This window comes from Rhopilema esculentum, chromosome 6 (genome assembly GCF_057945365.1).
Source record: "Rhopilema esculentum isolate cy_ngs chromosome 6, ASM5794536v1, whole genome shotgun sequence".
In the NCBI taxonomy this organism is placed as follows: domain Eukaryota; kingdom Metazoa; phylum Cnidaria; class Scyphozoa; order Rhizostomeae; family Rhizostomatidae; genus Rhopilema; species Rhopilema esculentum.
Window position 1 is genome coordinate 1,372,631 of NC_142820.1, and position 25,105 is coordinate 1,397,735.

General features: G+C 36.5%; 1 protein-coding gene across 3 annotated transcripts; it reads left to right on the top strand.

Annotated features, from left to right (window-relative positions):
• The first annotated feature begins 2,492 nt into the window (after positions 1 to 2,492).
• Positions 2,493 to 21,993, top strand: LOC135686932 (microphthalmia-associated transcription factor). Of its 3 annotated transcripts, none has more exons than XM_065203336.2 (11): positions 2,493 to 2,821; positions 4,095 to 4,368; positions 13,961 to 14,176; positions 14,898 to 14,926; positions 15,741 to 15,804; positions 16,244 to 16,312; positions 17,405 to 17,453; positions 17,887 to 17,955; positions 18,449 to 18,521; positions 19,351 to 19,498; positions 20,198 to 21,993. In XM_065203336.2, the coding sequence occupies exons 1-11, from the start codon at positions 2,709 to 2,711 to the stop codon at positions 20,474 to 20,476; spliced, it is 1,383 nt and encodes a 460-aa protein (XP_065059408.2). In that variant the 5' UTR covers positions 2,493 to 2,708; the 3' UTR covers positions 20,477 to 21,993. The 3 variants fall into 3 exon arrangements, with proteins under 3 accessions (XP_065059408.2, XP_065059407.2, XP_065059409.2); XM_065203335.2 differs by having other exon boundaries at positions 2,494 to 2,821; positions 17,402 to 17,453; XM_065203337.2 differs by lacking the exons at positions 2,493 to 2,821; positions 4,095 to 4,368 and adding an exon at positions 8,142 to 8,930 and having other exon boundaries at positions 17,402 to 17,453.
• Positions 21,994 to 25,105: the final 3,112 nt, after the last annotated feature.

Below are 25,105 nucleotides of genomic sequence, written 5' to 3' on the forward strand. Positions count from 1 at the left end.
AAAAAGCTGATGACAGGGAAAACTGGAAGTCACTGATCGTCAACACAGAATAGAAATTTCGTCTTCAACGTTATGTATACAACGTCGACAACGTATTACAATTGAATTGAATTGAAAAGTATTACAGCAAGTAAAGTAGCATAACGAAGTAAGCAACACTTTGAGTGAATAAGGTCAGGCCCACCGAGAAGGGGGGGGGGGCAATGAGGCAATTACCCTTGACACCTAATCAAAAACGAACCCGCTGGTAATAGAATTGTCTCTCTTTAAAGTCTGACTCTTAATAGCATAGTAACTTGAAGAAAAACAGATAATATCTGCACTAGGAAGGTTTAGCAGTTCTTTATGAATAAGAGTACTAAGTAACAGTACTATGTAGCAAGTCAAAAAAAGCATAGGTATATAAATCTATATTAAAGGCATTTTAGGTTAATTGCTTTTGGTAGGACGGAACCCGAGCACTGAGCCTGACCCTGGGCCCGATGTGGCTCTCGGCGGCCTTAAAATGGGCAGTCACAAAAGTTTAAAATTGGTCTTACGGCTCAGTTACTCCTTCTCACTTGACTTGAAATATTCTGTTGCTGTGGAAGTATCCTAATGATGATTTCAAAGTAAGGACTTGGATAAAAGAGTACAATTTGAGTAAACACGCAGTTTCTTGTTCGGGATATGATAACTGAGAATTGGTAACCATTGGTAAGTTCAATCAGTACTGAATAGTGTACTATTTTCATATTGGAAAGGTATTCAAGTAACATTTAGGTATGTTGAAAGTTATTTTGAAATCACTCAGTGGAAAGTATCCATTAGAAAATATTTTTAACTCTCTTCCTACACGATTTCGATATGAAGCTGTACACTACAAAATATTTTCTTGCACTGATAAAGAACTTGTGTTCTTTAATCACATATGTACACCTCTACTTGATGATGTCACGTCGAATATTTCGCTTCCTTTGCAAACATAAACATACACCAATGCGGATGATAGCAAAACAAACATTTTCTCAAGTTCACTGAAATGAGGAGAGTTCGATGGTGTGTTGCAGCAGAAAATGTGGTAGGTAGACCTGATGATTACATTACATGATTACATCAATAAAAGTGTCATATGATATTCGAAATACATCCAAACAGTTAATAGAACGGCTTCAAAACTTAGCTTTTATAATGTTGATAATAATCAATCTTTTTCTCAATGACATCACCTTTTTCAAATCTAAGTATAAAAATACGTTTTATTGCCGTCAGACGAAATAAGTCCTCTAGAAGAAACCCTGTGTAGCGGGAGATAATTCGCTTCAATTTACTTCAATTATTTCAATAGTAGTCGTGCAATTTACTTCAATTTTTTCACGGTTTTTTTCTTTACCACAGCGGTTCGAATCGGCTACATCCAGAGGAATCTGCGGCAGATCCATCTGTAAAGAAAAATATAGGCAAGAGGACCTTTTTTGGCCACACCCTTGCCATTTATATATTTACCGCAACCACACTTCCTGGATATAATAATATTAATTTTCCTTGGTAGACGTTGCAAATAATAATAAAAGTTGCATCATTATAGTCCATTCGCTGGTATAAAATGAAAACTGTCACAATGAAAAGCCTTACTATGTCTGATCGTATACCTAATGGTCCGTCTATGGTCTGTGACGCAGGCTAGTCTCTATGGGGATATGAGTATTAATCTGGTGATATTCAATTTGATCCAGAAAATTCGAATTTCATGAAGAATTCTTGAACTTTAGATGCTCAAAGTAACTCCTTGATTTATTCCGTTGAAATCACTTTTTTATTCTGTTCTGTTTTTCCACTCATTTAAAAAATTCAGCCCATCGAGCCTAGGAAGAAATGATATGGTTATTTTTAAAGGCGTATGGGGGCAACCTCTGTTTTTATTAACATTCTTGCGGTTAAAAATTGCCTTAGAAGAGGTAGATTTGTAATTTTTGTTAAACTGGAACTTGAAACGAAATGTTTTTTTAATATTTGCATTGTATTACACAGTTCTCTCTTGAAAAATGCATATAGGTAGAACCGCTGTCATGACTTTTTCCGTCAACATTTTTCATTATAAGTGACTGTCCAGTCCTAGAAGTGCGTATTTTTACTCTATGTCTTCTTGAATGCCCAACGCAAGTACCAAAACATCATCAGTTACTCTCACCAGCCAGGAGCGTAGTAGAGAAGCCTCTCATAGCAGCATTGGATGTACTGGTGGATGAATTTGAAAGGCCCAAGAGAGTGAATTACGAAAATTTTCCGAGCAGCACCCCCCTCTAAATCCCAAAGCAGATTTTTTCAAAAGCTTTACAACTCCTTCAAATTTCATGAATATTTTGATAGAAAAATAATGTTTGACAATTAAAGGCAACTACACATTTTTCAAGGCCCCCTGCTGAATGCCGCAAAAATATTTTTGTTTCGATTTCGAAGTGAATAACCACACGATAAAAACAAAATGACGTATACCCATAATGCTTTGTACGTGTTGCGTGAAGCATGAAATCGGTCCTAGAATCAGTTTGGCGAAGTAAAATTTCACTGCAAAAAACTGGTAGTTGGCCGCGTGGATTGAACGTGCTGTGTTTTACGTGGATAGATAATTATATGCAACGATCTGATGTATTTGGATTTCAGCCTTTTCTCTGTGAACGGAAACGTTAAAGTTTACAAAGTGATTGCATATTTTTCAAAGTGCCCAAATGCACGAATCGGGAGTGGATCTCGAGTTCGATCTAATTGAAGATCACCAAGTGACTGAGTTAAAAAATTGTTTTACGTTAGAGTCGATGCCGTCAGCTCATTTTGATGCAGGGTATGTTGAAATGTAACTTCATAAATCTAAATTCTTACCAGTGCTCTTAAAATTTGCGAACCAGATCGAAACTACAGAACTTGCATTGTCATTATACCTTCAATTCTACGTATGTCGTTATACAATTATTTGGCCTACCTCAGAAATAAACCGGCGATCGAAATATATTTCCATGAATCATACTTAAATGCTAGCTGGCATTGTTGGTTCACAGGGCTTTGCAAAAAATATTTGCTTTAGCCATGCATGAGCTTTTCGGATCATAGTTACGAATCCAAACGATACTTGCATTGTTTAACAACTTGTTCCCAACGAATTGCCGCAAAACCAGCAAAATCTATCAAATTTATAGTAAAAGTAGCCATTGAAAATAGCCTTTGAAAAAGTACAATATGTTTCCCTTTACTTTATTTATTGAGAGGGATTAAGGCCCACTTCCCTACAAAAGTTTTTTCGTCCCATGTCACACTGCTGTAGAAGAGGGCTCTAAAAAATACTTCAGAATTAAAGGTGGCCCTAATTGTGGGTACATTAACTTCGAGGCTCCAATGTGACGTTAATGGCGTAATTTCTGTGTTAACAGTGGAGGAAAGCCAACTGCTTATGTCTGGCTTTTGCGGGAAAGGGAGCGTCAACTCGCAAACACGGAACCAAGTTTTCCATGAATTGAACACGCTTCTGTCCTGGGGACAACTAAAATCTATAAATCGTCAAGGCCTACGATATTTGCCAATGTCTATATTGAATGGTATTCAAAAAAGAAACTAAAAGGTGGTATAATAAGAGGAAGGCTAGCGAAGCGTTGTTCAAGAATGGTTAGTAGCAAATAAAAAGGAATCCATGGGATCCATATCAAGTCTTTGTTAAACAGGCGCATATCTTACAAAACGTTACAGCCTTGACTACGTAACCAATGCTTGTGACAAAAAAGTTTTTGTTGAGACGTAACAAAAGAATTTTTAGATAAGAGAAAAACAGTGTTCTTAGCCATGTGTATCAGGGAATCAAGTAAGTTAGTGATTAATTTTCTAAAATATAAATTTAAGTACCCTATCCTTTGTTTCAAATGCTTTGTTGTCAAGTGATTTTCAAAATATGAATTGTGATGGTATTTTGTTTATTTTATGCATTATTTAAAGATTATCAATTTTCTCACTATAGAAATATTATTAAACAAGTATTGATTGAATAATTTTTAATATTGTATTTTAAATCGATTGAAATTTAATTTGATTGATTGATTGAAATTGATTGAAATTTTAAAAAATTTTAGATCAGGAGGAAAATCACAATTGATGGACACAAATATTAGAATCAAACCTGATCCAGATACAATGTTGTCAACTTCTTTGCCCGCCACATCAAGCAGTTATTTAATGCGGACTAATTTTAAACAGCAACTTCAAAAAGAACATCTTATGCAACTTGAAAAAGCTCAAAATGCCATCAAATCAATGTCAGTTGAATCAAATGCAATGTCTATACCAGGCGAGAAGTCTCCTGCCCATAACAACATGCCAACAGATGTACCACCAAACATCTTGAAGGTAAGCACTTCATTGCACTAGACCAGTTTGAAAATCTTTAATCTGATTGCAATGCATAGCAAGTTTATCAAGGGGGCATATCATATATATCATGATTAAGCTAGGAAGGCAGCATTTATTCAAAAATGAATCCATCCCAGTGAATCTTGACATAGCTGCTGGAAAGACGAAGTCTTAGGCCCTGCTCATACGAAATCTTATTCTGCCATCTGAAAAAGACATTTCATTATCCCAGCAGAACTGGCCGAAAGAATTTTGGCACATGGGTGGTAAATCACCCTCCTCTTTAGATTCAGGCTGGCGATTTTAACAACATGTATTTCAAATTTTAAATTTATCAATAAAATTTTTTGGATGCATTTATAAAAGACCACTCAATGTGTCTTAATGATAAAAAGAGAAATTATCTTCTGCAACTGAACAAAATAAATAATAAGTTGTATCTACTGTCTTTCGTAACCATAAAATTCATCCTCGCTAAAATTGGATTCTTATTCACTCATCCCTACAACATCCTCTATGCTATTGTATTTGAAATAATGGGATTTGAATTACATTATGTTTTGTTCTGTCTGCGAGGTAGTCTTATTAAAAAGACAGAAAAGCATGATATTTTATCTAGTTTTATCAAATGACCAAACGTCACTGCCAACGCTAGTTATCAGGCCATATCAAACATGTGCTGGGATGATTTTGTATTCGTTTAGAATGTTTAAAAGTTGTTTACAAATGAACCTTTTTTAGAATAGAAAAAATATATGAGAAATTTTTGTAATCTTTGAAAACAAGTAGACAGGGGCTTGAAAAACTACAGAAAAAACAATTTTTTGACATAAAATTGATCCTTGTAATATTACACTTGTTATTGCTATGTGATTAACATAAACAAGCTGCTCTCCCAAATGAATAAATATTTAGAATAGGACGAATATGTTTAGCTTTAAATACCAACTGAAATGAAAGATGTGTGATTAATGTAAAATTGGTGGAGAGGGGGGCAATTTATCACCCTTCTTCAGTTATCTAAGGGAGCACTGTGGCGCACACCCACAATTGCGTGTCTCAAACAACCAGGCCTGTATCCCATTATACAAATTCATATTATCTGATTTTATCCTGCTCACTGTGATGAAATACAACACTTGACAAGATTTGCTTAATGAAAGGGGTATATGCACGGGAAGTAAATTTGAAGATATTTTCATCCTAGTAGATGGGATAGCAGATCAACTTGCTTTCCTGACTTAGTCTTTGCAAGGTATGGCAATGCTCAATTACATGCTGGGTCTGCTTATTTACTTCAGCCTTTTTTATTCCATGCAAACCATCTTTAACCAATCATAGCATATGCCGGCAGAAATTTCTCAGCACAAAAACAGGACTCTATAGGGGTACAATCAGACTTAAAGATAGGCTATCATGTGTGAAAATATTGTAACAAGTTTGGCTTTGTAAAGTAAAACTGCCAAGAAAGGAAAACTGCAATACAATGTTGAGATAGACACATGGTAGAATATCTCACTTTTTGTCCTTTTTTGACATCTTACCTCATCTGTCATAAATTTTCGAGCCCTGGAGCAATTGTATAATTGTATTGCAAATTGAAGAATTGAAATTGAACTAAATTTACAACATGCATCATGCATTTGCCAAACACAGCAGACTGGCGACTGTCTAATTCTATTTCTATAGCTCACTGAATACACCCTAATTAAATGCCCAAATAATTGCCTTTTACTCCCAGATAGATCTTGGCAAGCTTTCGTTATCACCAGCCATGATTTCATCAACTGCATGTTTTTGTCAATAGTTTAAGCATTTTTCAGTTCCTTCCATTAGAAGAAAAAAATCAAATCATGAGAAGAGCAAGTCCTTGATTCACATGCTGTAGCACCCATGTATTCACATGCAAAATTGTTCCTAATAGTCAAATTTTCTGCCTCAATTTATAAAACATTGCATTTTCTTGTCCCCTCCAAAAACTCCTCCTGATGTCCCCTTATATAGAGTGAAAGGCTTTGAGCTTCTGTTTAAGAATAAGAAGATACAGTCACAATTTGCTTCAGCTTTACTTTCATTTGTTGCAATAAAACGTGTTCAGGCACATCTGTAATGTGCAAGGAAGATCAAGCCAGGCTGAAAATGGCTCATCATCTGATACAATAATATTTCATTTTCAATTTCTGACCGTTTTTATTACTAATTTTTAATTCATCTTCTTCTGGCATCATCTCACTTAAACAAAGCAAAATTTCTGCTATATATATCATAATTAAGGTTGACATAGGCAGTTCCATCCCCACCACTAGGGCTGTGGTTGTGCCCTAATCTCTATTGTTTACCTCTTCTGCAAGAAGTGATCCGATGCCCTCAATGTGTTCTGGCAGTAATCCATGTTTGACCACTGAAAAGGCAACTGCATGGTAACATAATTTTGGGCTGAGTGTTTTTTGTATAGAAAGCTTTTTTTGAGAGGACATGAATTTGAGAAACTCCATACATTTTCTCTATGTTATTAATTTTTTTTTACTTGTTAAATGTTAAACCTTGATTCAATCATAGTCAACCTTCTTAACTGTCCTGGGTCTGGGTGCATCTGAGCAGATTCTGTTGTTGTAAACCTGTCTCCATTATATGTTGAATCAACATTTTACTCTTGTAGTTTAGTTACTGCGAATGCCCCTGTAATTTCAAATTATTCTCTCATAATCCCTTTTAAAATGTGAAATACTTTTGGTTGCTTCGAACAGAGTACACAAAAGGATATCAATATCCGATGTATCCTTACTTCGTATCAAAAAAGGACCCTTGCTCCCCAAGACATGCACCATACATAATACTTCATCGATTCTCACGATTATGCTGTACTTTTATGAGCAGCTTCTGAGACCATGACGCAGGCTATTAAACAAGGATTATAGCTACTTGTTGTAAATTCTTCTCATATCTGAGGTTTCTTTATGCATTTGTGTTTCCCTCAGAGCGAGTGCAGTTAAGCAAACGACTGTCGGGTGATGAACTCTTCTTTCATTTCGATGTCTATTCCTTGTACTCTAGTGAAAGATGTTTCAGTGAGAGAGAGAGAGAGAGAGAGAGAGAGAGAGAGGGGGGGGGGGGGGGGGGGTTGTAAAGCTGATAGATGTTTCAAATTTTAGATATCACACATTCTGCTATTTTGCAAACTATTTGGCAAATAGTTCCCATTGCCCCCGTTGTCAACAGTTCTTCTTTCTGTACGATTACTTGGAAACTTTTCCAATAAAAATTTACAGATATGAGGCAGTTTACCCATGGAAGTAGAGCGTAATAAAAAAGAAACGCTTTTTAGGGGCTAATGTTAGCCAAATAACCACAACGTGGATTTTCCCTATAAATAAATAACCCCTGAAGGCCGGAAATGCTGTCTTTTGTGTGATTCCCCTGCGTAGTCTTCTCGGAAACCTAACAAGGTCACTATCTCAATAGAGGATCATGACAGGTATTAGCATGCTCGGGCTTGTACAGTGGAAACCCGCATAAAAGAACCTCTTTTTATAAGAACCTAGCGGCTGAAATTTATTCTTTTTGACCCCATAATTAAGAACTCCCAAGAAGCTGAAATTTGGAAAGGTTCTTATTTATATCTATAAATATATAAGAAAAAAGGGTTTTTGGAGTGGTATTTTTAACTCTTATGCGGGTTTCTACTGTATGTCTCGTTCAATGATCTGCCCTATCCTTGAGCCCCCCCCCCCCCCCCCCCAATAATTGTCAGACTGTAGTATGTTTCCTTTATAACAGTGTACTGAACGAGAAGGAAAACAATAGGCAGCCACCCCCAATATGAATTTCATTCCGACAGCACTGTGTCGCACTACTTAGGATTGCTTCTAAAGTAGAAATTATCATCATGAGTTTCATTAAAGAACAAGCCAAGCCAAAATACTATTGCCATTTGTTACATTAGATCTTAAGTAGTTTTTGGACGATATGCAAATCACACCGCTCTATAAGGGTTTGTACCATGCAATAATTAACAGAGTGTGTCCTAGGTCAAAAGAGGCGTTTCCTAGCAAGAGCGTTGTCCCAAACCCCTTTCTCTCTTTGGGCGGCTTGCCCGCCCTTAATCTTCACATTTTTTTTACTGAATTCAGTTAAATTTGGTATACAATGTGTCATTCCTACTCCATCTGACTTTTGCACTTTCGATTCAGATGCCTATAATTGCCAACTCGAACCTCTATTTAGTGCAGCTCCAACTGTTTGCTCACGATTTGTATCAACAATTGCTTTCGTCAGTGCATTGCTGTCATCTGCTCCGTCATTGATTGCTAAAAAAGGTCACCTGTATTGTGTCACCCCCTTATCTTTCTGATCTTTGTTTGTCATGTCGATGGAAGGTCAGGTTACCTAACCTCTGTTTCACCTTGTTCTCGCTTTCTGTTCTTCGAATGCCGTTCTGCAGGAGAGCTTAGGTGTTGAAATTGCTGCATTTGGTGCTATTGAAACTGAAACTCAAGGAAATGCCAACAAAAGGAAGGTGCAAAAAGAAAGTCTTCGTTGTCTTAACGGAGGGTGCAAAGGTATGGCCTTATTTAGCCAGTTATTATTACCGTTTATATTCGTGATTGTTTTTATTTTCCGTTTGCATTGCTGGTATATCTGCTTGTTATCATTAGCTGTCAACCAGTTAAAATCCCTCCCCCACTTCTTCCTCTAACCTTCCTTTGCCACTGGATCCAGGCACAAACTTCTCCTTACGGCCGGTATCTTGACATTATTTTTCACTACTTCAACGTTACATTAAATTCCATTCCATTTGTGATTTTACCTTGTCTTCATGTAGAATTCATTTAGTTAGCTTTTTGGCTTCTAAAGCCAAAATTTCATGGGCTTTTCGTCAAATGTTGGTCCTACTCACATGAATTATCAATGGAAAATCATTCTCTTTATAGGAATTTTCTTCAAAAGCGAAGTTTCTTTGTAAGGGCCATACGGTGGATTTATTTGTTGATTTTATCTGTTAATTTGACATTAAACTCTCTGTCAGATTGGGCAACACCACTTTTTCAAGGCCGTATTACAGGGGGATTCCAAACTGTCAAAGGGGGTATTCCCTTATCTAACTGCTCAACACTCTCGTAAAGTTGACGGCAATGCTGCTAAGACGGGGGAGGGAATCGAAAGACGGGGGAGGGAATCGAAGGACGGAAATTTAAAAAAAGAAAACATTTTTGTAGTTTTCAATATTGTCTCAAAATGGCTGTTCAAAAGAAATATATTTGATGGAAAGTGTCTACAAAAACTGTACAGCAATTTTTCCCATTATAATTTGCAAGTTCTCTAATGTTTTAGTGATGATTTTCAGCTTTTCAACTAACATCGAGTTGTAAGCCAAGAAAGGCTTGATCTCCATTGCATTTTCTCTCTCGTTCAACTCCTTAAGAACCGATTTTACTCTCCAATTTTACTTGCAGTATCAATCAGTGATCGTCTGAATCGTAACCATGCAGTCATGATAACTATATATTATTTTTATTTATTCCACACGTTTTTAAGGCACTCAAGGACAAGGTGTTACGAATACATGGCACTCTGTTCCAAAGAGCGCGACACATATCACAGATTGGGGGGGGGGGGGGGACTAAAACGTTTTGGGGGCCATTGTATTGTATTGATCATAGTTGACTTGCCTTTGCAGGCATTCTCGGGGCGTGTTATTCGGATTTTCAGGACTTTTTCTTAATTATCTTTCTAGATTTTATTAGAAATACAATACTGGGCAATACTGTCACTATTGCAAACACTGCGTAGCTACAGTTATCCCTCAAAAGTCGGCGCTCTCCAACTTGCCGCCAGCCCTGTTTACCTTATTAACAATTTCTCAATTATATGTTATTTACGTTCAGATCACAATTGTCGCTTGCTTCTTTGTACCTTTATGAGAGCTTATTTTAATATTGCCCGATTACTTTGTTTTTGTGGATTATTACCAAGGCATCAGAATTTTCATTTCCACGATTTATTAGGTGAGTTTCACCTAATCCGCTTCCCACCAGTCTCTTCAATCCACTGGGGCCATTATCAAAGCGGATAGAAAGCAGGTTTGGACATGTCCACCAACACTCAGTGTCAGTCCTCATTTATAACCAGGGTCCTCTTTCAAATAAATACTCGATACCTTTGCGTCAAGAGCTGCGGTTTCTGTGGCACGTTACAGTTGTCCCCATTCATTCACTTGAATTGTGTGCTTGGATCGAGAGTTTCTACGCTCTTCTTCTGTGCTCTTATGTAATTGTTCTTGTTTTTGTTCCCACTTCTACCCCTTGTACTAGGTCATTGCTCTCGATTATCGATAATGTGACCGATTTAGGGCACAACATGCTCCCCCCCCCCAGCTTTTTTGGTGCCCTTTTTGAAAATTTGAGCAGATTAGATGCCCATATTGACGATATCCTCAAGGCCAACTACTTTTTTCTGTATTTTTAATTTTATCACAAAAAATAAGTGTTGAATGTATGATTGTCTTTTCGCCAAAAGAGGTGCCAAATCCATGGAAATCAAACGATACTTAATCCTATTCCAAGGGCACGAATAATCGAAAACTTAACCCTTTTATTCGAGTCCCTGCTACTGTAAAATGTAACTTTCGATAATGTTTCATCTCAAAAATGAGGAGTTTTTTGCCATCTTGAGATGCTTCTTCGGTGAATATTTAAGGATGGCGGCAAATGAAGGTTTTCTCACCCACTTTGTTGGCAAATGAGGCCTGGACACCTCCCTAGAGCGAAAAGCTAGCAATCGCACTGCTTATACTCTATAGATTTAAGAACAAATTAAGAACAATTCAGCCTCAGATTTTCGAAAAAATTAAGAACAACCAGCCTGAACTTCAATTTACTGACTCTTATAAAGAAGAGTGTAATGGTAAATTTTATTTTAGCCCAAGATCACGCTGGAAATTTCTACTTCTTGTCACTGGTAGTCTGTATCATTTTACTTCTGAAGTAGACAAATTACAAGCATAACCTACTTTCTTGTTACAGTTACATAAGAAAGCAACAAAACAGATCCGCTGGTAGAAAACATTTGCCCTGCGAAAAGGTCTTACTTTCCTGGTTGGGGGAGGTGAATCACCCCCCATACCCCCCTCAAGTGACGCCCCTGCAAATCACACCAATTTTTTTATCTTCTACATAGAAAGGTCCAAAAATAGCACTCTAAGGCGCACGACCGAAACCACCATTTTTGAAAATAATAGACTCAGAGTTTTTCATCATTGGGTGTTAAGTCTAAAAGCAGCTACCGACTCTCTTGTCTTCTGTCTGCCCGCCCTTTGTTGCTAATCGACTACCAAGTTAATGCGGTTATTTTCAATGTTTTATGTTCAGTATCAACCAGTAATCACCTCAATCAAAACTATCACAGTCATGATAACTATTATTTTTCATTTTTATAACTATTTTTACGCACGCAGACAGGCCTTGCTTTTGTTCGGAGACTTTGTCCTTCAAACTACCTTTCCTCTTTTAACAACAAAAATATTGTTTTTCTACAAAACTTTCATGTCGAAAGAGTTAATATTTGATTGAAAAGAGTCTAATCTTACGTGCGTAAGTCATTCATCGCTTTGGCAAACTTCAAAGATACACAGTCAAATATTTTAGGTAGATATGTCGTCGGCCAGGGTCCCTGGTGTAGTCATTAATCCTAAACTAAGTATCCGTTTAATCGATTCAAGGCGGACATTGTTCTCGCAACGCAAACTTTTTCTGCAAACAAGAAATATCCAAGCCTGGTCGTTAGGCAAATTTCGAAGCACACACAGAACTGCCCATGTCAATCTTTTAATTGCATTTTTATTATTCGAATTTGCGTCTCTGTATGGCCTATTTGAAGAACTGTGAGTCCAACTGAAATAATCTGAAATAATGATGGTCCTTTGACAGCTCTCCACTAACCTCTACCCTGCTGTCGATGCTCTGACACACTGCCGCTGCGCAGCCTTGTGGGATCGAAGGATCTGTGGTATCGTGACCACCTAGTAACAAGCTTGTTGCTGGTTAAGTCTATCGTATATTAACGGTTAAACCACCTTAAAGCGTGGTTGTGTTGTCTCAGGAAGTTTATTATTCTGAGGTCGTGGCAGGCTAACACCTAGGCCCCAAAAGCCGGCTGATTCCTTGGTTTTAGCTGCTTTGATTTTTGGTTGTAAGAATAACCTTTAGCAAGGATATTATTGGTTTTTTCATTTCATGCTTAAGCCATTTCACCTTTATGTCTCCAGATGATTCAGGCCTTCAGCTTTAACCACATCAGGTATGGTCCGAGTCTTAAGGAACTTTAGGTGGCCCTTTCATAAGATTAGGATTGGTAAGTCATGCTCCCATTGAAAGGTGACAGACCAAACGAATGAGTGGACTAACGACGTGGTTAAAATAGTCGCTTTCATTTTCAAGCGAAGTTTGGTATATACAGAACAAATGCAGAAAAGGGCGTGATATTTTTATGGGCAGGTACAAAAATCTTTTCAGTTGCAAACGTATGTTAACCTTAGTCAAATGGCAGAGAGAGTTTTAATGGGCAATGATAATTGGTAATAATAATAATAATAATAATAATAATAATAATAATAATAATAATAATAATAATAATAATAATAATAATAATAATAAGGATGATAATAATAGTACATTTCTTTATACAGGGTTACCTTTTCATCAACAAATGTTATCAATAAGGGCCCCGTGGCTCTGCTTATGCTCCTACTATCCACAAAATTCTTATGTGTTTTGTTAATATTTTCCCTTTTTCTAGAAATCCCAATCTCATCAGTATGTTGTAAAAAACAAGAAATTTTCCAATATTTTAAACGGTTTTCTGTTTCAAACAGTCGTTTTTGAGACGCTTTGTCAACATGACGGTCTCCTACCATACGCTCTTACTTCAGTCACTGCAAAGGTGCGGAGGCGCGGAGGTGCAGAGGTGCGGAGGTGCTGCTTTTGGACCAAATGCAAAACCAATGTATAGTAACCGCCAAAGTATTTATCCCCGTGGTTCGAACCGAAATAAATGTCTCTTTTGCAAGTATTTATACGGCTTATGTTTAAACCGTAATTGGTTGCAAAGGTCAACGCAGGAGCGCGAAAGCCCTTTAAACTTCATTTTCTGTCTCGGAAACCAACAGAAAAATGAAATACAATATTTTTTAAAGAATGCCAAGGCTCGTTTTTCCTATAAAAACGCGTTTTTCAAAATTTTTTTCTCGTGTTAACAAAACAGGGCAGGTTTTTCAACAAATAGACCGTGCCGTAAAAAATGTTTTGCAAAGCTGTTTTGTTTTAGAATACATTTATAGCATGTAGATGTAGAAAAATCAATATAAAAAATTAAGCCTCAGAAAAATTTATCTGGCTTTTATATAAAAAGAGTGTATCCTGTTTTGAAATCGTTAACCTGAATGGACCTTTTTTCAGTTTCTTGTGGTTTGCTTCAATAATGGAACTGCTTGAATTGTTTTTAATAATCAATTTGAGTTTTCAATAACCTGCTCTTTATAACCAGTAATTGTTTCTTCTAAATGATAGTTTTATGTCGACAATTTGTTTCCTAGGTACGGACAAAATTGGAGAACCCCACGTCATATCATTTAAAACAACAGCAGAAGAAACAGCTCAAAGAGTATTACAACACCCAACAGAGGCTTAGCTTCCGTCCTGCCTTGCCACTGGACTCGAGCAACCAAAGAACATTCGATCAGTTCAACTTCAACAATGTTGCCTCCCCTGCTACGTCCGATGTGGCAGATTCTTCTGTCGCTAGCAATGAGGTAAACGCATTCAATCTTTTAAGCGATTTACACTTCTGAAGATAAGTTCTTGAAGTTATTTGATACGCGAAACAAAAGTCACCAGTTGAATCAGTAGTCATTGCCTTGTAATGGTTGCCAGCTTTCTAGGGATTGTTATAAAAATACTCTTATTAGCAACATGTGTCAATGGATTTGGAGAATTTGGGCAGTCTTGTTGAAATTTTAAATAAGTAATGAGAAGTCAGAAACTTAATTTTTTAGCCAAATGTATGGTATCAGTTCGCAGTTAATTTTTGGATGTAAAAATAATTCTTTTGTTAATGCTGGTAAAGTATTAAATTTCAAGGTTTAATTTTGGAATTGTCGTTTTAAATTTCAAATTAAGACCTTATTTTTTGCATTTGTGTTTGGTATGTAGCATTTATTTAAGCCCATGCAGCATTTATCCATTATCACCCAATTAATTGGTTGCAATTTGTTTGTCTTCAGTGGCTTTTATTAAGTTTGAATTCCCAAGCTCGCGAATTTCATTTCTAATAATATTACTAGGCTAAAAAATAAAATTGAGGTAGAACTAAAAACCAACCCTTCATATTTTGCCCCATTTCTTATCGCTAACAGATATGTTGTCAACTAGCATGATTACAGAATCTTTTCTTGCTGAATCGTGTACGATGCGTTTTTTTCGATCGTTTTCATTTACTCGGTTTTGCATGTAACCGAAATGTTTTCTCCACAGGTCGATAGTTTGCTCGAAGATTTCTTTGGGTAGGTTTTACATTGTATCTAAGGAATTTTTGCTACGATGTAATAGCAAGAAAGCAAAATTTGAATATTGCAAGCATTGGGAAATTGCACGGCTCTTCCCAGACTATGGCTGAGGTGGTCAGAAGTTATCGATATCATAGTGCAAAAGGCTTTGATTGTAATACACTTTGCACCCCCCTCCCCCTTTCAAATTTCCTTTAATATTCATTGTTGAATTATTGAGTATGTCTTCTTTCAATTATTTTTTGAGCATCATTTAACTGCTACCCGCGTTCTTGCAAGAACCTATTTCTAGATCTGTTTGTTACCGTTTCTTTAGATATTTTTGCGATTTCCATGTGAAAACCAAGGCTGTATGCAAAAATATTAACCACTAGCATCAATAGCCACCAGTCAAACTGAGAAAGTTTTCTTCTCGGATAAGCCCCCGTCTTATGTAAGCCCCTTCTTCAGCATTGGGTTTCAAATCCCCCGGATCTTAAACGGTAGATTGAAAAATGCAACTGTATGTTTTTGTTGTCCAAAGATTTTTTCTAATTGATGTACGTCTGCAGCTTTTGTAAAATATTTTGTTGTTTAAACAATAATTGTTCTAAATCGGATATGAACTTACTCTGATCCAAAGTTGCGATGAATTGTGATCAAAAGAACGGAAAAATGTTTTTCCCCGAAATAAGAACTAAGGAAGTAAATATCCTTAGTAGGGAGTAGTAAGTCATTTGTTTATCAAACCAACAGTTGCAATGGAAAGATAAGTCATAACTTTATGCACACTCAATCGTACAACTAATTTTATTCTCTGTTCACATTACAGTCAAGTGGACACAGTTAGTGAGGACTTAAATATGTTTGGAGATGGACTTCCTTTTTCAACAACGGTAATTTGCTATTTATACGATTCATTAGGCACTGCTTTCCAAAAATGGCTCAGTAAATAGTGTTAAATGTTTTGATTTGGTACTGCAAGCTTTAATAAGAATTGATTATATATTTGCCAATAATGTCTTAAGAATTTACAGATCTCCTAATCAGGGTCGTTACTCATTTGTGGTTGAATCAGGGGTTTTTAAGAATTGTCTTGGGTATATGATATTTAGGAATAAAATCGCTGATTTTAATAATAAGCTGATTTGATTGCATGTTGTTCATTGTCTTTATGTGCTCTCGTTATACTCTCTTTGTGCTCTTAAAAACAAATAATTTATTTTCTTTCCCTTCATAGTATGGTACTGGAAAGGTTTTATTTTGTTAAGTTAGTTAATAATCAGGTCGAGTATTAACCAGCTTTGCCTTAATTGAAGCTCCCTTCTCTTGTAGTTGCCTACAAATACAGGCCTTATGGATTTGTATGCGCCTGATCTGTGCGGAGAGCAAACCTACGATAAGGTAAACATGTTATTTAGACCCAGATGTATCTATCAAACATGGCGTAGCTGAGTTTATAATTTTTTTTATATTTTGTACAGTCATTGAATTACTGTTTACCTATCTGTCAGAAAGTATTCGATGCCGTATAGACAGAGCTGTACACGCTATTTGGTGTTTAAAACAGGACGTATCTAAGTTGCTACTCCGAGTTTCACGCTTACTGCCATCATCGGGTAACTGTAACTTAGAACTGTCTTATTCTATACACCAATTACCGTCTTCTGTAGAGTTATGTGTTTTTAGAATCCCTGGGTACGTCTGTTAGAAAACTTTGAACTTTTTGAATAAATTGATACTCAAATTAAAAGTAAGAGTGAAAATGAGTTGCACAATATTTAATGTTTTCAATATTTCCTTGCTGTGAGTCAAAAATGTCCCGGTTTTTTGATAAAAATTGGAAAGAGCGTAACTTTTTGCATCTATCTGGTTTTGACATACCGTGTCTCTGGTTTGCTTGTAAAGGCTGATTTCCACGAGGCGAATTTCGCAGCGAATTCGCGACGAAATCGCTGATGAAGGGATCAAGGCATGCGCAGTTTTGATTTTTGATTTCGCAGCGAATTCGCAAGAAAGTAGAAAAGAGTTCTACTTTTTCTCGGCGAAATATTTCGCAGCACCTAATAACCAGTCAAAGCTTGGTAAATTTGCTGGATTTGAAAGAAAACAATCTTGGAACATTCGCCACGTGTGCAGTTTTGAAAATGGGCGCCTCAAAGTTGAGTTTTGGCGGAAATTATGATTCGCAGCGAATTCGCAGTCTCGTGGAAATCAAAGACAATTTCGAAGCGAATTCGGTGCGAAATTTGCCTCGTGGAAATCAGCCTTAAGGTTTACATTCATCGTTGATTTCCAGGTGTCGTGTTTACCTTCAAGATTATTTATCATTTTGCCATTTCCTTTCCAGTGTTCTTGTTTCGGTTAAAAGCCTAGTCTAGTAAAATACCCTTTAAGTCAGTAAATGGCTCACACAGTGAATTCTTTACTGGTCGATGAAAGTTGCAAATTACCGTTAGTATTAGTATAATTAGTTCTTGGTTTTCTTTGCAGCAGACTGCTTTGCAAATTTCAGCATCATGTCCAGCAAAGGTAAAGCGAGAAGGTTGGTGATACTTTCCTTTTGTTGCAAAATCGTGGCTGTTTTTATCTGAAATTTAGGCCAAAGGGCTTTATCCAAGTGCAAGGAATGCCAACACAAAATGTCTATAACAATTAATACGACTCCCTTTGTAGCATGTTTTGAGGTTGGTACTTTTTGGTAACAAAATTGTACAGATAGTAATATCCCCATTGTTTATGCTTCAACAAATATTTTTCAGATACGTTTAGATAGGTATATTTTAGCAAAAGTACTGGCAACATTAGGCCAAGGAAATTTTCAGGGCTACTGATTTGACCTACGTGCACCAGTAATTATCTGTCCAATCAGTTGTGTAAGTTTATGTAACTATATTTAGCAGGAAAATCACTTCCATATTTCCATATTATTTATTTAAGACAAAGCCTTATCGTGTAAAATTTCCTTTCTTTTTCAGCACCTACAAGTCCTTGCGATAGTCAAATTTTTGTTAAAGATAGACAGAAAAAGGACAATCACAACATGAGTGAGTTAAATTCAACTATAAGCTACTTAATATGTAGCCTTCTTTGATTGACCTTTTTCAAATACTTTTATATATGTTAGGTCAAAAGCACCTTTTTCTCGTGCAACAACTTAGATTGTGCCAATTCAGATAATTAGCATATAAAAACCAAAAACCCGCTATTGTCTAGACAGAAGAAGTTCGTTTTCACCCTTGGAATCCAGTGACAGTTTTCTAAAGGTACGCGGTAATGGTTGGGTGGCTATGTCGGTCATGTGTTTGCGTTTTTTTTATTGGCCTATTACGATCCACAGCTGCGTGTATGCTTTCAGTCTTGATCTTTTCGACCCTGATTCTGATGTTTTATAGGTCGAGGAGTGGCAGAAAAAAAGCTCTAGTTTGTTGTGAAGTATTTGCTTTTTCAAAGCCATTTTCAAATTTTGTATAATCAAAGGTTTTTCATGTGTTAAATAAACAATCATGTGATTTTTTAAAAATGATCTGTCATTTTTAGTTGAAAGGAGGAGAAGATATAACATAAATGACAGGATTCGAGAGCTAGGGACATTGATTCCAAAGAGTGACAGGTAACTGATATTCCATTTTGCTGGATGACGAGCGTTAGAGATTTAATCAATATAATGTAAACGATTCTTTAAATGAATGTACTATTTATATATTAACTTATAATTCTGAAATTTATATTTATAATTTGTTTACACCTACTGTTTTCCTAAACCTATACAATTATAGATTGGTGCAGTTGTGCTTAACAGTTTATTGTGCAGTGTTCGATGGGATTTAGACAATGCGATACAAACATTGTTGTATAGCGCAGGACGGTTCTACGTTGCTCGATGAATATTTGGATAGCTTTTTTTCAGTCAGAATGATGTTTATAGACAGAGGTGCGGTGCAAAAAAGGGCAACGGGAGCCGTCCTAAGAATATCTCAACAAAACACCAAGTTGTAAAATAGACTACCTATCGGTATCAAAAAGGGGCTGAACCTGCTAGCTCTCACTCCTGTTAACAGTCTTATTAGGATATGAAAAATGTTCACAGGAATGGTATCTCAAAGATGGATAAAATGAATGTTTTTACCTAATTGGTTATGTCAAAACAATAGATTGTTTCGCGTATAGATTCTAGAGGAGTTTGTTGCTAGTCCTATAACATGTCACCTCACCGGCTGGATACCAAAGCTTCGACTTTGCTTAGGCCCTGTTCATGAGAAGTCAATCGCTGCCCTCGTCGTTTATTGACGTTCATAGAAATTTGTTAGTTTTCAAGCATTTCCCGATTCCTTGTGTTGCTTTATTTGTTTTTGTTACAAGCCTCGGTACTAAGTCAATTCCGAGTCAAAGCCAAATGTGGAAGTTTGCCGTTAATTTTACCTCTCTGTTTTTCGTCTTAGTGACTCCAAGCAGAATAAAGGAACAATTTTGAAGTCATCTGTTGACTACATAAAAAGATTACTGAGGGAGAGAGAGCGCTTTAAGGGTGTTGATTCGCAAAACAAAGCCCTTGAGGAGAAGAACAAGCAGCTTACCCTAAGAGTTCAGGTCAGTCTTATTACACTGAAAGATTCAAGATTTGTAACTCCAAAAGGCCCTTCAAAGTACTATTTACTCAGAGTACTTAAAATCTTTTTGGGAAAGGAGACTCACTGATTTTATTCGCAATCACAAAACAGTGAAATTATTATTTTAATTTCTGGAATTACTTATTTAATCTACTGTCGAAGTTATGAAAATGTCATTTTTTGGGAACTGTGAATTGTTTCATAAATTTTGGTTGAAAATCCTTAATCTCCTGTTCTCAGATTGCTTGATGTTTAACTTACGATTTTCCATTCAATGAAATGTGCTTAATACCAGACAGAGTCTTCAACTTCAGTCAAGAATTTAATTTGATACCCTTTTTCTAAAAGCAATTTCTGCGTTTTTCTTCTCTATTGACACCAAGAAAATTGACCATGTATGGGAATTTCCACGGTAAACACACTGTTTGTGTCATGCATTACAAGTCAAAATCCAAACTCGATTCCTTGTTGAAGTTTTTTGGCTTTATTCGGTAACCTATAATACCCCTTTTGCTAGCTTGGTCCTTCCTGTGATGTAAAAAAATTCATTGTGTGATGTATGATATGTTATAGCAACTGTTTTTTTAAAGTTAGCTGGATGCTAATAGTCAATTATCTTAATTATATATTGTTAACCTTCTTTTTCTGTTTTCCCTTAAAATCAATGATTTCCTCATAGGAACTGGAATTGATACTCCGAGCTTCAAATATCCCAACGCAGCTGCCGTCCCCAACTTTGACATCGAACTTGAGACTTAGCGCAGGTCTTAACCTGGCTAACCTTCTGTCGAGTGATAAAAATAGATCAGGGGCCTCTTCCACGATGGCTAGCCCAATTCAGGCTTCAAATAACAATTTAGTGGAACGCAGTCCAGAGAGTGCAGACGAGGCTTCGCAAATGAGCTCCATACATAGTGCAGCTAGTGATGATGATTGTGTAATTATGGAGGAGGAATAAATGATTGCGAGACTCAGCAAAAATGGTGTTCTTGATTGTAATCGAATTTAAGGAATCTGATTCAAGATAGCTTTTGGGATGATTTCTTTTAATTACACTATGCAATCTACTGCTTTGCGGATTGATGTCAATTCAACGATCATGTTTGAGGACACAACCTCATCAAAGCAATTCTAGACCGATGCACGTCGTAGAGCTGTAGTAAAATGGGTAGAGACGCAGCTAGATCAACCTGAGCTGTGAAAACCCTTCCGTTTCAGTGCTTTATCCCGTATATTGCCCGCAGATGCTTGCCCTCGTCGATGCGAGCCATCAATCAAGAGCCTGTGGAGGGAAAAGAAGACGAACTAGATGATACTGAACTAGTGTCTAAAACTCCTTCAAAGCAGAACTCCTTTGTGCGGGGGGAAGCCTTCCTTTTAGCGAAAATGTTTTTCTTAGAAATCTGTCCGTTGCTGTGAATAATGATCAGTGAAGAGAAGTTTTGCTTCTTATGCGAAAAAAGCTGCTAATTCGGCAGCAAGAGCCTTTCAAAACATGGAACTTAGCTAATAGCAAAAGTGAATTCGTAACAAAGCAGTTCATGGCAGATATAGTGCACTTTGCGTCAAGTCTCGTTTTCGATGCGAGGCGTTCGGATTCTAGTTAACTAACATCGTGAAAATTTGCAGGGTAGTGAGAATTAGAATTATCAATTTTTCTTAATATGTGACCAGTTTTGTGCTTATATGGAAGGTATTTTTGATAACGAATAATACTGTTGTGTTTTAACTAACATTTTATGCTTTTATGCCTAGTGTGGCTTTTATGTTTTTTAGATTAGTCTTCATAGTTTGTTGATTGCACGTGTCGTACAATCTTACAGCACTGTTTTGTAATGTCAAAGTAATGGGTTGTTAAATGTTTTGTCTATGATGTGTTTTACCCATGTTTTGAACCTAGATATATCTCCTTTTTGTGATATTGAGACAATTCCAAGAGCTGTTGAAATATATTAAGACATTCGAAGCACTTAAATGCATTTTCCAATCAAAGAGGGAGTTCGCTGTTTTGAATGCGAAGGACATTGCTAGAATTTGCCCCTAAACGATATTTTTGTTGAAATTCTAAATCTCTCTCAGAAACATTGAGACAGGGTGTCGCCAAATTTCCTCCTTGCTTTCTTTGTCCAAAGCCTTATAAGCGAAGTGGTTTAGCTTCTCTATTAAGCATTCCTCTTTTTAGATTATAGCCTCTGGATTAGAAGCAACAACAGCTGCTTTCTTGAACCAGTGTTTGCAAATCATTAAACGCTAAAACTGTTTGTTTTCTAGCTCCCATTCCAGGAAAGCAGCTGCTTCAAGTCTTTAAGCTGCTGTTTTTTTGTTAAATCGCCGCGAAGTCCTTTAATCCGTATTGAAATATTTTTCAGTGTGTTGAATAAAACCCCAAATGGTTCGATTTAAAGCTCGTTGCTTTACAATTTTGTTAGAAGGTTAGTGTATATATTTGTATTGTGACGTGTTTTTATGGTTGAATTGTGGTTTTCTCTTTCTGTTTATCCAGGCTTTTAAAAGCTTCCTAGGTGACATATCTGCACTTACAGGAAGATGCGCTGTTGTAAAATGTTCTGCAATTCTTTCTTCAACTATGAGAGCATACGCTGGACCCAAATAGAACCCTATCTAGAAAATTCATGTTCCACGCAGTAGCTGTTCCAGTTTGAACTATGGAAGCCGATAAAAACTTGCCTCTACTTCAAAGAGAGGTTGCCATGAAGGCTCTTGCGCAACCGACATGCTTTGCGACTATATTTGCACAACCGGCCTTATATCGTGCCGCATGAAATTACTAAATACAGTACATTTCTCCTCGCGTAAAAAATCAGCAACTCCCTACAAGTTTCTTTCCAATTTTCATGGATTGTAAGTGTCTCATTGAAGCTTACCTAAAAAGATGTGGCAAGTGATCTACAGCTCAACTGGCAAAATGCAAACAACAAGGTCTTCTAAAGTATTTAGCACATCAAGATATATCAAAAAATATATTTTAGAGGTATTTGGGTAGTTGGTTTCTTTGTTTCACAGACTGGACATATTCTCTAAACTAAGCACGTCAGATTTTGCAAGAAAACAGTTTCAGTTGTACAACTTGCGTAGTCATAAAGTTTTTGTGCGATAGCCAACAGTGGACTAGGTATAAGTACCTCATTCTAAATAAAGTCCTTGGTGAAGTTTTAAAACTAAGTCTTAATTTCATTTTTTCTAGCACTTCAGATTACACCAGGAAACAAGGTTTCAGTCATATAACTTCGATAGTTACAAAGTTATAGTGCGAGATCCAATATAGGGACGGGATATAAGAACCGTAGTCTATAAATTGCCTTTGCGGAATTTTTAAAGCTGTTTGTGCATCTCATTTTATTCAGCATGTCAAAAAACGCCAGAAAAAGTTTCAGTTTTATAACTTGCAAAGTTGAAACGTTTTAGTGTTATACCTAATAGAGGACTGGGTACCAGTACCCCAGTCAAAAATAGCTTTAGGAGGGCATTTTTGAAGCTTGATATTGATTTCTTCTTTATCAGTATACCGGATTGTGTACTTGTACCAAACTTCATGCCATTATCATGGCATGTACAATTCTACTGCTTTGCGTCTGTACTATTATGAAACTTTAGAAAGCAAGTTGTTTGACAAAACGAAAAGTTTAACCAGCCATAACTTTTTGCTTATAAGTCAAATCACATCGCTCTTTTTATATCGTTTGCTCAGTTTTGCAAGCTCTTTGAGATCTCCAAAAATATTTCGTTGCAAAGTTTTTTAGTCAGTTCCAATGCAAATGGCGGCTGCCTAGAATCCTGGAGGTCATCCGACAAATTATCAAACAAAGCAAATTGTACTTGTCTGAAAAATTTATATTTTGATGATTTATTCAATTTATGTTTATTTTTAAAATTGGGTTAAATTGCAATCGAATATCTCAGCCAACAATCTCGTTACGTTCCATTGATTTTATTTGTTGTTCTTGGAGCAAAGGGTTAACGAAATTTGCTTTGAGGCGGTCGTCCCAATATTTTTGTCACGTGACTGTACAGCAATCCGTTGCGTTTGTCTTGAGCTGAACTTAACGCAAAAATATTGAAGCTTCATTTGAAATTCGTAGAAAAAGGAAGAAAGTTCCAGTTCTACAGGGCAACAAAAGCTCAACTCATTATTTCTCAATCTGCAGCGATCTCTCAACATTGGGGAGGGGTGGGGTTGTTGTGCCCTGGTTCTCTTTTCTAAGAAAGGCGCAATTTTGTGCAATTGTTTGTAATTTGTTTATAATACATCTCAGCTTGTCAATGTCTCTATATAAATCCAGAAGCAAAAAACAGATGGTTTTTAAAATGCTTCATGCTTTTTCTTTTCAAAGAAACCATTTGGTAAAATAACATTCAAGCTGGGATTTGGGAAGACTTTGTTGAAACCACTATGTTGAAACTAAAAGAACGCCTCGAGTATAGCCAAGCATTAGGCATAAATTATTAAGGATGACTTTTTTCTGCTATTCGTAATAATTAATTAAGAATGGGAGATATCGTCATCTTGTAAAGAGACCACATAACACTGTAACTGACAACAGTTACCGTAAAAATTCTAATAAGCACCAAAAGGCCTATTCTAGAGGGGAGGGTCTTTGATATGAAAGAAAATTTGAACAACGAGATTTTCGACCCAAAACTAAGTGAAAAATCAACATATAAGATTTTGTGTTTAAGGACTGGACGGTTTTAAGACAGACCGGTAAACAGGATCTATAGAAACTACATATTGGTGCCCAAATGCAAAAGCAATTTAAAGGGTTTGTACATGACAGAAAATTATTGGGGGGGGGGCGACTTTCGTGAGCAAAGGGCTGTTTTCATAACTCCGTGCTAACGAGGAGATGCTTGTTGCAGGTGGATTATTTGAAAAAGGAGAATTGATCGATTAATTATAGTTCTTATTAAATCACAGTACACAAATAATTTCAGTAAAAATGTATCTCTACGCCCGCTTTGACCTGGAAACCTTTAGTTTTGACGTCGAAAAATAAATGAAAAGAGGTTTAAAAATGCTTTTAGCCAAATTCAAGGCAGTGTGTTCACACAAGTTACCTGCTTCAAGGGGGTGTAACTTGGTCTATGGCGATCATTCGATAAGTTGCTTGGTCCAAACCGATCTAATTATTTAGCTACCTTTTGTTCATTCATCAAGGCAACATAAGAGAACGAGGTTCCGTGGACTGTGGGTAGAGTTTGTAGAAAAGCAGATTAAGAGTTTAGTGGTCGCTGATTGGTAAAAACAAAACCGATCAAACGCGTCTTTCTTTCTCTCAGGTTGCCTTCGATCCCACACCTGGATACAAATTTGCAGCATACTTTGGGTCATTATCCAAAGTGCCATCTTCAAATGATAGAAAAACAATCAAGTACGATAGATTGTTCTAAAGTTATGAATTTATAAAGGTACAAAACCTAATTCGATGAAGTCCTTTAATGCTTTCACATCAATCCGGGTTCAAATAATTTTTTGTACTTCTTTATTTTGTTTCGAATAGAAAAGAAGAAGACCATTTCTTGTTATTCGTTGTTGTTACTAGCAAATCCGAATTATTCAGGTAGAAAT

What these genes read in the sequence shown, in the direction of transcription:
- LOC135686932 (XM_065203335.2), top strand. Translation starts at nt 2,709, where the DNA reads ATGCACGAATCGGGAGTGGATCTCGAGTTCGATCTAATTGAAGATCAC. An exon ending in CTTCTGTCGCTAGCAATGAG is followed by an intron (nt 14,177 to 14,897) that starts GTAAACGCATTC and finishes TTTTCTCCACAG; the next exon opens with GTCGATAGTTTGCTCGAAGA. An exon ending in TTGATTCCAAAGAGTGACAG is followed by an intron (nt 18,522 to 19,350) that starts GTAACTGATATT and finishes TTTTCGTCTTAG; the next exon opens with TGACTCCAAGCAGAATAAAG.